The sequence below is a fragment of the Lolium perenne genome, chromosome 2 (assembly GCF_019359855.2).
Source record: "Lolium perenne isolate Kyuss_39 chromosome 2, Kyuss_2.0, whole genome shotgun sequence".
Classification (NCBI taxonomy): Eukaryota; Viridiplantae; Streptophyta; class Magnoliopsida; order Poales; family Poaceae; genus Lolium; species Lolium perenne.
Genome location: NC_067245.2, coordinates 321,386,977 through 321,400,699, shown reverse-complemented (window position 1 = coordinate 321,400,699; position 13,723 = coordinate 321,386,977). Strand labels below are relative to the sequence as shown.

At 44.2% G+C, this 13,723-nt stretch overlaps 1 protein-coding gene across 1 annotated transcript; it reads left to right on the top strand.

The window, feature by feature from the left end:
* Positions 1-8,732: 8,732 nt before the first annotated feature.
* On the top strand, positions 8,733-13,184 carry LOC139835903 (uncharacterized). The gene is made up of 3 exons (XM_071825800.1): positions 8,733-9,765; positions 10,922-10,996; positions 11,050-13,184. The coding sequence occupies exons 1-3, from the start codon at positions 8,733-8,735 to the stop codon at positions 13,182-13,184; spliced, it is 3,243 nt and encodes a 1,080-aa protein (XP_071681901.1).
* The last annotated feature ends 539 nt before the right edge of the window (positions 13,185-13,723 follow it).

Sequence of the window (13,723 nt, the reverse complement as noted above, 5' to 3'; positions counted from 1 at the left end):
TTGACAAGCACTACAATTGATCTTCTGCACTTGGGAGCCATGACCCCCTCTCTCTTGTTCTCTCTCCCACGCGTGGTTCATCGAAGAGCTGCGTACGGAGGGAGTTGACTCCATCTAGTATGCGGGAGCTCTGTTGGGATCCGGATCCAGAAGATCTACTTCCGCAACTCTACTGGATCGGAACCGGGATCGTCGTTGAGCACCGTATGTGTGCGAAACTAAGAGGTGTTGAAGATATGGCACTCGATATCGTACGAGAGAACCTCCACTCGACCCTGAGGTCGGGGATGAGTACGACTAGATCATCCATGTTCCGGCGGAACGTTAACCGCTTTCGGTCTAACCGAATCTCCGTTATAGCATTACTATTCGATAGATCTTGGGCATATTAGGGTTCACGTTAATAGATTTTTTTTGTTTTCTGCTACGAATTCCCAACAAAACGAACCTCGACTCACATCCTTATGGACTGACTTCGTGACTTGACCCGTTACGGCGGAATAATCCTTATCGCGTGACTCATGGTCTAGGCGATAATAAGTAAAAGGTCATGGTCAACCACCCTCTGCTGGCTTTCAAAGGAAGAGTGCTAATATACTGGCATTAAGAGACGGTTGGCACATGTGTGTAAAGTTGTGCACCCCAGCAGGGTTATAAATCTTTTCAAAAATCCATGTCCACGGTTACGGATGACTTGGGAATGGGTTTTGTGACCATAGACAACATAAACCTGATCGTAAAACTTGGCAATCAAAGTGTGTTTACGAATGCCTACTCCAGGGTGTCGAGGGGGTGATCTGAGATGAGTGGTTCGCTGATGATGATTTGGTGGATACAATATGATGATCAGTAAAGCTAGTGATATTGCTCTATTATCCCATTTTAAAGGTTCTGAGTATTCGAGGTTCTTCTCCCTCTTGTTTAACAAAGGAAAACTGACTTTATACAAAATAGCTCTACAGAAAGCCTTGCATAACCGCTTTGCTAACAGGTTGTTAAGTCTTTGCTGAGTCCCTGTACTCAGCTTATTACATTTCTGCGGCAGAAGAAGTCACTTCGACAGATGGTGTATTATAGGTCGACATCGACGAGTAGCTTGGGGGTTGGGACATCGCCGTTATGCTCCTGGCCTCTTAGGACTTTTCCTATCTTGCTATGTCTAATAGCATAACTTTGCTTTCGCTGATTGATGTAATGTTAGGCTAGTGAACTCTGCTTATGGTACTTTGGTTCTTTGCTCTATTAAGAGCTTGTATTACTTCTTGAGTTGTAGAGTCATTGTTGTGTTACCGATTCTCTCATTGTAGGCTCTCGAGCTTAGGTTAGGCTTATGTCAGACGAAGATCTGGTATTTGTCTAACCCTAATCCAGGGGTGCCACAATGGACACCTATGAAGTCATGAATTTATGCACCAAACTACATGTCCAAGCACTTCTGAACAGAATGGCTAGAGGAAAAATAGGCATCTTCTAGAGATTGCCAAGTGCTTAATGTTTGTAATGAATGTCCCAACAAATTTATGGTGTGAGGTAGTAATGACTGCAACATATTTGATGAACATGATGCCAACGAGAGTTCTTGACTACAAGACACCACTCGAGTGTCTCATAGGTAAGAATACCTATGTGGTTCCACCAAAGGTGTTTGGGCGCTCTTGCTTCGGAAAGGATTATAGACCCTCTGCCAGTAAACTGGACCCAAGAGCATTGAAATGCATTTTTGCGGGGTATTCTGGTAAATAAAAGGGATATAAGTGTCGGTGTCCATCGGAAAGAAGAATGTTTGTTAGTATGGATGATGTGTTTAGATAACATGAACCATACCATGGGGGATTATCAGACTTAACTGATGTGTTCCCTGATATGTTTGCTAACGAGATTGCAAATGCAGGAAATAGTAAAGAAGGGGACTACACTGATACAACATTAGGGAAGTTGATAATTGGGGGCATTCCAGTGGAGACGGGCAATGGGATAGAGGCTGAACCTGAACCTGAACAAAGGCATGAAGAACATTAGAACAATGATTCATACCAAATGAGAGGAGAAATTCAAGTGTAGTCACGAAGGCGACCAAGAGTAGGAGAACAAGTTCATGGGGAGGAAGCCACTTCGCCTGACCATGTTTCAGAAGAACAAGAACATTCAGACACAAATCATCCGATCTCATCAGAAGTCCCATTGTCATCTAAATGCGATGGTAATATCCCTCCCGAGTATGATGACCTAAATGTACCTATTTCACAAAGAAAGCAACCGCGTACGGCGTACCACATATGGAAAATTGCCTTCGAAATTTTCGCCGTATAGTGTTTCATACTTTGTGTCATGCAAATCAATTGGAGCTTCTTATCATGCTTTTATTGCAGCAGTAGATGCCGCGGAGCCTATCCCACAGAATTGGCAAGAAGCAAAATCACATCCACGCCAGAGAGAAGCAATGTTAGAAGAAATGGCTGCTCTAGACAAGAACAATACTTAGGTAATCACCACTCTCCCTGCTAATAAGAAGGTTGTAGGCTGTAAAGGGGTGTTTACCATAAAACAAAATCCTGATGGGAAGGGAAAGATAGAAGACGAGACTAGTAGCAAAGGGGTATAGTCAGACCTATGTGTAGATTATGATGAGACATTTGTTCCTGTAAGAAAGATGAACACTATTAGAGTTTTAATCTCAATTGCTGCTAATAAGTAGTAACTAATGTAAACTCTATCAAATGGATGTTAAGAATGATTTCGTACATGGAGAACTTCTGGAGGAAGTACATATGGAAATCCCACCGGGACTTAATAGCAGGGAACTGAAGGTAAAGTATGCAGATTACAAAAATCACTCTATGGACTAAAACAATCCCCGAGAGCCTGATTTGGAAGATTTCGAAAAGAAATTTGTCCTTTTGGCTATCAGCAAAGCAATGCAGACCACACACTATTTATTAAGAATAATCACAACAAGGTTAAATTACTTGTGGTTTATGTGGATGATATTATAATTACATGGAATGATGAGGAGGAGAGAAAGGGCTTGAATAAAATGTTGGCAAGCTTTTTTGAAGTCAAGGATCTTGCACATCTTCATTACTTCTTGGAATTGATGTGGCTTATGGATCACAAGGTACATATCTCTCATGGAGAAAATATGTTCTTGATCTACTTCATGTGATTGATTGTAGACCTGCTGCAACACAAGTGGAGATGAACCACCGTATAGTAGCGGACTCGGGTGATCCAGTTGATAAGGAGCAATATCAAAGACTGGTTAGGCGATTAATATATTTGTCACACACTAGACCTAACATTGCATATGCGGCCAGTGTGGTAAGCAGATTCATGTATGATCCTCGATGAACTCATCTAGAGGCAGTGAATAGGATTATGTGGTACCTTAAAAGTTACCCTGGTGAAGGAATTTTATATTCGAACCACGGATACCTAAGGATAGAAGGATATACAGACGTTGACTGGGATGGGCGATCTACAACAGAAGAAAAAGTGAGGTCAATGGCTTCTGGTTTATGTGAACTCATGTGGCTACGCTTGTTACTTACTAAACTAAAGTTGTACACGGAATATGCCCTTCAACTGTGATGTGATAATCAAGCCACAATTAACATTGTGAATAACCCAGTCGAGCATGACATGACCAAACATATCGAAATCAACAGACATTTCATCATTTCATCATAGAAAAACTAGATGAAGGAGTACTTCGAGTTAACTATGTTAAATCGGGAGAGCAACTTGCAGATGTATTAACTAAGGGTGTTACTGTTGTCTCCTTCACAAAAATATGTGACAAGATGGGGCTTATAAACATCTTCGCCCCATCTTGAGTGGGAGTATTGGTAGGTGCTAGGTGTGATAGTACGAAATATAGATATAAGTGAAAAGTGTGAAAATTGTATATATGTGTGTGTTTGGTCAAATGAGAAGTAAGGAGAGTTTTCCAGAAACCAGCTTCTTCTTCCCTTCTCTTCCCAGCTAGAGATCAGGATTCACTAGAGCTCTAGGTCACCCCTGATAACAGTAATCATAGTTTGTTATGATGCTGTTGCTGGATCTTGTTTCTTAAATTACATGAACTAGTCACTGTTTAAATTGTAAACTCTACATTGTAGTGGTTAAAATGCAATGTTTGCTGATGATTTGTTGATTTTATTTTTGTGTACTTGTTGGAGAATGTTCTTTGGAAGGGAGGTCGTCTTTCAGATAAAGATGCCTTCTCATTTCTTTAATGGAAAGTCGAGAACGAATAACTTTTGAACGTATCAGATAGAAATGATGTTTGATTTGTTCTTGCGTGCTTGAGAAAACTGCACATCGGTTCCAGCTTTGACAAAATATACCATCCGTATTTAGAGCTATCTCCAAGGGACTCCCCAAACCAAACTGATCAATGAGGCGGTAGAACCTTGCAAAGTTGCAAATTAGTAGTAGTAATATAGGTTTCTTGTTAAGCAATTAAAAATTGGAGATACAACTCAGATTTGGTTACATGTATATGCAGTTAAGCGCAACCCAATACAATTGTATACAACTGAGAATTAGCAAAATCCATATAAATTATACAATTGTTCATGTTAAATTATACAATTTTTCATTATGGTTTAATCCATTCTTTGTTAAGCCAGTAATTAAAAATCATTGCACGGACTACTAGACTTCAAGGTGGAATTGGCATTAATTTTTTTTTAAAACTAACATCACGCGCTACGGGTCCTATTTAAGCGTGCCATAGTTTGCTTCCATAGCTCCAAAGTGAAAAAATCTATATGAACTTCTGAATCAATTATTTAAAGGGAACTCTACAGTCCAACATGGCGTGTACGGAAAAGATAGTAATATGATTCTATGAGGATCAGCAAAGTCATCATAGCGTGTCGGGTACATATTTCCTAGATCCTGAAGCTTGGACGCACTCATATGATAGGCCAATCCTCTCCTCATCGACTCGCTCAGAAATAAGACTTCTTTGTGGGGATGAAATCCGAGGATGGTGATATCTTCCCTGTACCGTCCTTCAATCGTATCTTTCGTGTCAAGAACATCGTCGTTGTCAGAGTCCCACTCGTATCTATCTGCCGGTGGCGCTTGTCCGCTGTAATCTGGAAACCTATCGTTGTAGAAATGATAGTTGACGTCTTCCATGACCCAAGACCCGCGAGCTTCGGGATTCCAGCTCCGGTGTGACAATATGTGCGTAAGGTCGGCCTGATACTTTAGAACCCACTTAGGGTGAGCACATGACTCGTCGAGGACCCAAACTTGTAGCCGCCGCTCCGGAAAAGCAAATGCCGCAAGATACACTCCCTTCTCCGATCTTCCGAGTCTTCGTTCCTGGCTTTCTCCGTTCGTGTACATACCATCAGGCGGCTTAATTGCTTGGTACTCGGCACTCGACAAAGATATTCTGCGGACAAATAAATGCATTATTAGATGACAAAAGGGAAAATCAAATTTCGTTTTAAAAACAAGTGATACTACCTTAATTAATTAATTATAAATACATGATGGTGCAACGTTAAAGTATTCACATATATAGAGGAGTAGTAGTAGTAGTACCTCCAAATAAAGTTGTGGTGCACGTAGAGGTGGCCACGCCAGTAGACGCCATACTGCTGGTCGCCGGGCCAAGGCTCCCCCACCTCGGCAACGGTTCCCAACGCCTCCCCTTGCCGCTCGAACGACTTCTCCTCCCACCTATTGGTCGCGGAGGAGAAGACGGGCAGCATCATGGAGGAGGGCGGCCACTCCCACCCATCGATCCGGGCGTCCATCATCTTGGCCCCTTTATTAGGAAGATGAGGGATCGTGACGACCTCGTAGTGCGGCGACACGGCAGGGTCGAACACGATGTAGTCATACCGGGGGAAGCCGGTCCAGCTGATAGGAAACGATGGCCGCGGGAAGGGCAGGCTGGCCCACCGCCGCGTGGCGGGGTTGACCACGTAGGCGCAGCTCAGGAGTAGGAGGCCGTTGCAGTGGTCTGCGACCGGGATTGGATCGGTGGTCGGCATGTACTGGTGGACCTTGCCGCTGACCTTGGCGGACGGCGGCACAGGGCGGGCCAAGAGCTCCGAGAATGCGTGGTCGTTGAAGCTGATGAAGATGCCGGCTAGCGGGAGCTGGACAAGTTGCATCAGGCCGTGGTTGTGGATGACGGCGCGCCAGGAACTGTGGACGCACCGCGCCGCGGCCAGGTCATGGGCGGAGACACGGCGGAGGATGTCGGCGAGTAGGTCCTCGGGTACCAGCTCCATGATCGATCTGGCGATCCTGTGCTATGATGTTGGTGTCTCGATGCCAGGGCTCGATCTCTTTTTATGAGGCTGGAGCTCAATCCGAGTAGGTATAATATTCGGTGTGAGGCCAGACACGAACGACACGATATTGGAGCGCTTAGTTTCCCGTATCCGTACATACAAGCAATCTCCGCACGCAGGTTAGTTGATGTACCAGTAGGAATTAGTTGAGGGAGTCACGCCACGCTAAAGAGATGTTCACAGCAGTACTCCCTACATCCCATCAAACTTATCTGAGAAAGAGGATCTACGTACATTTAAATTTTGACAAATCTCCGACGTGGTTATGGAACAGAGGGAATACTAAAGTTGAGTGGTATTTATTTTGGACTCAGCTTCAGTGGCTTGGTGAAGCTAAGTCTCAGTGACTTAGCTTTCCCCTCCACCCTTCGTTCTAGAGCGGACGTACAAGATTGTCTCTGATTTGAACTAAACAACTAAAACCGTTCAGAAAAAATCAAGCAAATCGGAAATGCATCGGTGACAAGTTATGTGAAAGTTTCATCCCATTTGAACAAGTACTTTGTAAATGAATAACTCTTTATGATTTTTAGCTTAAAATTTATTTATTCCTAAACTACTGATCCAAACGGTATGAAAATTTCACATAATACAGAGAATTTTTTTACGATTTACTGTAAATTCTTTGACTTTTTCTGATCAGTTTAATTTTTTTTAGTTCAAATATGAGACAATCCTGTACGTTCGATCAAGAACGAAGGGTGGAGAAGGAGACTAAGTCACTAAGAAGACTAAGTCACTGAGACTTAGCTTCACCAAGTTATTTTGACTGTATCCTATAGATAAAGCATTTGCAGGCCATGTATCTGTAGCGACGATCTAAAGACTTCTAAAAGCATTGGAAAATCAAAAGTGGACGACATTTAATTTCTACCACCATGAAGACGAGGCGTACAAATCAGATAATGTTCTGCTGTTATCGGAGAGGAAGAAGGACTCCATAGATCCGGTCTTGACTTTCAAATTCACAAAAACCTAGGACCCGGATGAATGGCTGCCGGACTACTTGTTTGCAAAAATTCTCACAGGCGTCGCTGCTAACACAATTCAGCCGGGCAACATCCAAGCGGTTGTGACGAGGAAGGGGCAGTCGGGGACGTGCATGAAGAATGCAGACCAGCTGGAGTTTGGCAGGAAGGGAATTGTTCGTTTCCAGTTAATTTGTCAATGAATTTTAGCCCTTCATAGCATTTTGTTCGCCAACTTCCATGAAGGCTGCTCTAGTTTCTTCAGTTATATCTTGTTTAATGTTAGACTAACTATGAAGAATTGCTTTTGCAATGACATGGCCGAAGCTTTTCCAAACTTTTGGAGAAGTTTATCCCATTTTTGTGTTACTATGAAGTTTTTGTAAATCAAAGAGTGAAGCAACCCATTTTCAGAGATGAATTCAACACTTCAAGCACATAATGAAAACAAATAATTCAGTGCAAACTAACACAACATATCAATTGTTTGTTCACATTATCTGTGACAGTTAAGTGCATTATCACTGCAACTACATTCAATGTTCAGTAGATGTGCATACAACACTTGTCAGTGCAAATACAGTATCCTAGAAGTCCAGATTACAACAAGACTAGTAATTGCAAATTAAGACAACATATTGCTCTGACAATTCAGGGCAATATCACTGGGAATACATTCCATGTTCAGTACAAAATCTACACGAGATTTTGCCAGTGCAAATTCAGTACTAATTCAAAACACTCATCATCCTGAAAAGTACAGATTACAAGTAGATCAGTGAGATTGGATACATAAGCTTGCTGATACAAATCCGGCTTGTGCACAACAAGTTCAACTAATTATTCAAGTAATTTTCAGTTCCCCTCCTGCCAATTCAACTAACTTTCAGTTGGCACCAAATTCAGTTCTCACGTTTGAGAAAACCATCGGCTTGTGCATTTCCAGTTCCTAAAAAGTTGTGTGCGTCGTCACCATACGGTGTTGGCCCTGTGCCCTCGACCCTGCCAGCCAAAGTAGCAAGGCGACGATGACACTTTCTGCTCTCCTCCTCGAGGTCACGGCGTCAGATGTAGTCGATGACGACACGGCTGGCCTCGAGGGCATCCTCAACATGGATGATGATATCATGTTTGTGTTGAAGTATCTGTTATGATACGGTAGTTCAGTTTAAACCCTGACGGAAGTTCAGATAGAGATAGATAGGAGTTCAGATGTATTTGTGATGATCCGATCGTAACTATAAGATCAGGATCATCCCTTCCTTTTCTCTGTTTGTTGTAACCTTCCGTGTACTCATCCTCTGCCGATGTTGGCATATAAATTAACACGCAAACCGATGGAAGTCCCCATCGTTAAACCAAAACCCTCTAGCGATCATATGGTATCAGAGCCGACTTCCTAAAAACACATCTACAGCCTCGCCGCTTCACCACCGTCGCCATGACGAACCCCTTAGCCGGTCTAGCCGTGAGCGAGAAGCTGACCAGATCCAACTACCTTCTCTGGCAGTCACAGGTTCTTCCGCCGATCCGTGGAGCCCGTCTAACGAGCTTCCTCGACACCAAGACGGATGCTCCGCCGGAAACCATCACCGTCGAAAAAGACGGCAAGCCGTCCCAGGAGGCCAACCCAGCCTACGACGCATGGGTGGCGACGGATCAGCAGGTTCTATCGTTCCTGCTAAATACTCTCTCACCTGATATTCTCATCTCTGTTATTGGGATGGAAACAGCGGCAGATGTCTGGAGCGCGATCAAGTCCATGTTCGCCTCACAGTCCCGAACGCGCATCTCCAATCTGCGCGTCGCACTGGCCAAAACAAAAAAGGAGAACATGACCACGGCCCAGTTCTTCACCAAGATGAAGGGCTTCGCTGATGAGCTCGCCGCAGCGGGCCGACCAATCGATGAAGAAGAGCTCGTCGAGTATCTCCTCGCCGGCCTCGACGAATCCTACAACCCTCTCTTCGCCGCCATTGGGGTCAATGGAGCAGAAGATCTCACCGTGGGCGACCTGTACGCCCAGGTATGCGCCTACGACAGCCGCATCGAGCTGCTTGGTGGCGACACCGGCGGAGGTTCCTCCGTCAACTCGGCGCAGCGCGGACGTGGCGGACCGCGTGGACGTGGAGGACGCAGAGGAGGCTGGGGCTACAGCAGCCGTGGCCATGGCCGTCAGCAGCGCGGCGGAAATGGTGGCCGTCGTGGAGGAGGCAGGAGCGGCCACAAGGACCGTGACCTTGTCACCTGCCAAATCTGTGGCAAGCCAGGCCATGAGGCCTGGAAGTGCTGGCACCGCTACTCCGAGGATGAAGAAGAAGAGGAGAAGGGCGCCAACGTTGCATCATACGGCGTGGACACCAACTGGTATGGTGACACGGGTGCCACCGACCACATCACCGGTGAGCTCAACAAGCTCACCATGAAGGAGAAATACACCGGCCGTGAGCAGATTCATGCGGCCAATGGACAAGGTATGAACATTAGTCATGTTGGTCATGCAATTGTTAAAACCCCCTCTAAATCCTTGCATCTAAAAAATGTTCTTCATGTTCCACATACCACCAAAAATCTTGTCTCAGTTCATCGCTTTACTAGAGATAATCAAGTGTTTATTGAATTTCACCCGTGGTATTTTTATGTCAAGGATCAGGCAACGAAGAAAATTCTTCTTAAAGGACGATGTGTGCGTGGCCTCTACCCGTTGATATCTTCACCATCCATCAAGAATAAACATGCCTTTAGCATCTCCAAGCCTTCAGCTGTCAGATGGCATAGTCGTTTAGGACATCCTTCCTTTCGCATTGTTCAACAAGTTCTTAGCAATTATGAACTTCCCTATTCAAATAAACCTAGCATTGAGTCGGTTTGTGACTCTTGCCAAAGAGCCAAAAGCCACCAACTCCCCTATGAGAGGTCTACTAGTGCATCTACATATCCCTTGCAACTTGTGTTCTCCGATGTATGGGGACCAGCACCTATGTCTGTAGGGAAATATGAGTACTATGTAAGCTTCATCGATGATTTTAGTAAATTTTCATGGATTTATCTTCTCAAGAAAAAATCTGATGTCTTCCAAGTGTTTCATAATTTTCAGCAACTTGTTGAACGCCAATTTGACAGAAAAATTCTAGCTATCCAATCTGATTGGGGTGGTGAATATGAGAAATTAAATTCCTTCTTTCGAAAGATAGGCGTTGAACATCATGTGTCATGTCCCCATGCCCATCAGCAAAATGGCTCTGCTGAGAGAAAGCATCGCCACATTGTTGAAGTTGGCCTTGCTCTTCTTGCAGATGCATCCATGCCACTCAAATTTTGGGATGAAGCCTTCCTAACCGCCACACATCTCATTAACATGTTACCTAGCAAGGTCATTAATCATGAAACACCCATGGAACGACTACTCCACAAAACACCAGATTATGCTTCTCTACGAGTTTTTGGTTGTGCATGCTGGCCTAATCTTCGTCCCTTCAATCAAAGAAAATTAGCCTTTCGTTCCAAACAATGTGTCTTCCTTGGCTATAGTCATATGCACAAAGGTGTTAAATGTCTAGACATTGCTTCTGGTCGTGTTTATATTTCACGTGATGTTGTCTTTGATGAAACAGTGTTTCCCTTTGCTAGCCTTCACTCCAATGCTGGTAGCCGCCTTCGTCAAGAAATTCTCCTCCTACCAGAATCTCTCCAAAGCTCACCCATGTTAGCTCAAGAGGGGGCACAACATTGCACTGATCTAACATCTAATGTTTCAGTAATTCCTGGTGTTGCAAGTGCTCTGCAGGAACAGCAAAATGCAGGTGACAATTTCATGCAAAACATACCAGAAACGCGGCCACACGGAGCAGATTTGGGAGCCAGCCAAAATCGCACAAGACACGAGGCTGGTTCGCCTCGGATCACGGAAACCTCGGACAGCAGAGAAGAATCTGCGTCGGGATCCGGGGAGGCGTCAGCGGGGTCCTTTTCGTCTGCGGCAGCACGCCATTCCGCGGGCGACACGTCGCATGGTCCCGTCACGGAGCCCCACAGGCGCATGCATGCTCCTGACGCGCGCACAGGCCGGTCGCCGACAGTCGCGTCGCCACACGCTGGCGACCACCAGAACGACGCCGCGTGGCATGCGGCCAGTCCATCGCGCGGGAACGCGTCCCCGACAGGATCAAGACCTGCTGCAACTTCGGATCAAGTGCCAGCGACCGGATCTTCTGCGCACGGTGGATCTGCAGCGCAGTCAGCAGCACCTCCAGCCCGAATAACAAGGTCCAAAACTGGTCATGCCAAACCAAAAGTTTACACTGATGGAACTGTGAGGTATGGCTTATCTTGTTCTACAAATGAACCCGAAACTTTGCAACTAGCACTAGCTGATAAAAAATGGAGAGAAGCTATGAATGATGAGTATAAGGCTTTAATAGAAAATAAAACATGGCATTTAGTACCATATAAAAAGGGAACAAATTTGATAGACTGTAAATGGGTCTATAGGATAAAAAGGAAAGCTGATGGTACTATTGATAGATATAAGGCTAGATTGGTAGCAAAAGGTTTTAAACAACGATATGGCATAGACTATGAAGATACATTTAGTCCTGTTGTTAAAGCTGCTACTATTAGACTTGTTCTAGCTGTTTCAGTATCAAGAGGATGGAGCTTGAGGCAACTAGATGTGAAGAATGCGTTTCTTCATGGTGTTCTGGAAGAAGAGGTATATATGAAGCAGCCACCTGGTTATGAAAATCTCAATGCACCCTATCATGTGTGTAAACTTGATAAGTCACTTTATGGGTTGAAACAAGCACCAAGAGCATGGTTCTCAAAGTTAAGTTCAAAACTGCAAGAGCTTGGTTTTTTAGCATCAAAGGCAGATACATCACTTTTTATATATAATAAGTCAGGCATTATTATGTTTGTGCTAGTATATGTTGATGACATTATTGTTACTAGCTCTTCCAACAAAGCAGTCAATGCACTCCTTCAAGATCTTAGCTTGGCATTTGCATTAAAGGATCTTGGTGATTTACACTTCTTCTTGGGTATTGAGGTAAAGAAAATTAATCAGGGTATTATATTAACCCAAGAGAAATATGCTTCAGATTTGCTCAACAGAGTTGGATTAAAAGAGTGCAAGACACTACCTACTCCATTGTCAGCATCAGAGAAGCTTTCTGTCACTGAAGGAGAACTTCTAGGACCAGAAGATAGCACAAGGTATAGAAGTATTGTTGGAGCATTACAATATTTGACTCTTACCAGGCCAGACATAGCTTTTTCTGTCAACAAGGTATGCCAATTTCTTCATGCTCCCACTACTGTACATTGGACAGCAGTAAAGAGAATATTGAGATATGTCAGTGGTACAGTGAGTCTTGGCTTAACCTTTAAGAGATCTTCTTCTACACTAGTCAGTGCCTTCTCAGATGCAGATTGGGCAGGGTGTGTGGATGATAGGAGGTCTACAGGAGGTTTTGCTGTATACTTTGGACCCAACCTAATTTCTTGGAGTGCTAGAAAACAAGCAACAGTGTCAAGATCAAGTACAGAAGCTGAATACAAATCTCTGGCGAATGCCACAGCAGAAGTCATTTGGATTGAGTCTTTACTGAAAGAACTGGGAATCCAAAGAAATGAAGTCTCGTGCTTATGGTGTGATAATATGGGTGCCACATATCTTTCAGCTAATCCTATCTTTCATGCTAGGACTAAACATATTGAAATTGATTTTCATTTTGTAAGAGAAAGAGTAGCAAAGAAGCAACTTGAGATTAGATTCATTCCATCAAAGGATCAGGTGGCAGATGGCTTCACAAAAGCTTTACCAGCTCGGCAGTTTGAAGAGTTTAAGTACAACCTCAACCTTAAGAAGGCTGTGATTGAGGAGGAGTGTTGAAGTATCTGTTATGATACGGTAGTTCAGTTTAAACCCTGACGGAAGTTCAGATAGAGATAGATAGGAGTTCAGATGTATTTGTGATGATCCGATCGTAACTATAAGATCAGGATCATCCCTTCCTTTTCTCTGTTTGTTGTAACCTTCCGTGTACTCATCCTCTGCCGATGTTGGCATATAAATTAACACGCAAACCGATGGAAGTCCCCATCGTTAAACCAAAACCCTCTAGCGATCATAGTTTGTGGGTTAGTCGTCCCCTCGTTGTGCTGGTAATCTCCGCTTCGTACAGCTTCAGAATGTCGTCGGGCTGTTTCAACCATGCTTTTACCATGATGATCCGCATGCCCTTCAGCGGTAGAATTTCCAGCAACTATCCATCGAGGTTGTTGATAACTTGCTGCGGGGCCTCCAATTCCCAGGCATCCAAACGGAGGCCATGGAAGCTGATCTTGTAGAGAAAATGAAGCTCCAATAGTGTTGCATATCCACAGGCGCGATGCAAAAGGGGGAAAGAAATTTTTTTTCGCCGCAATACC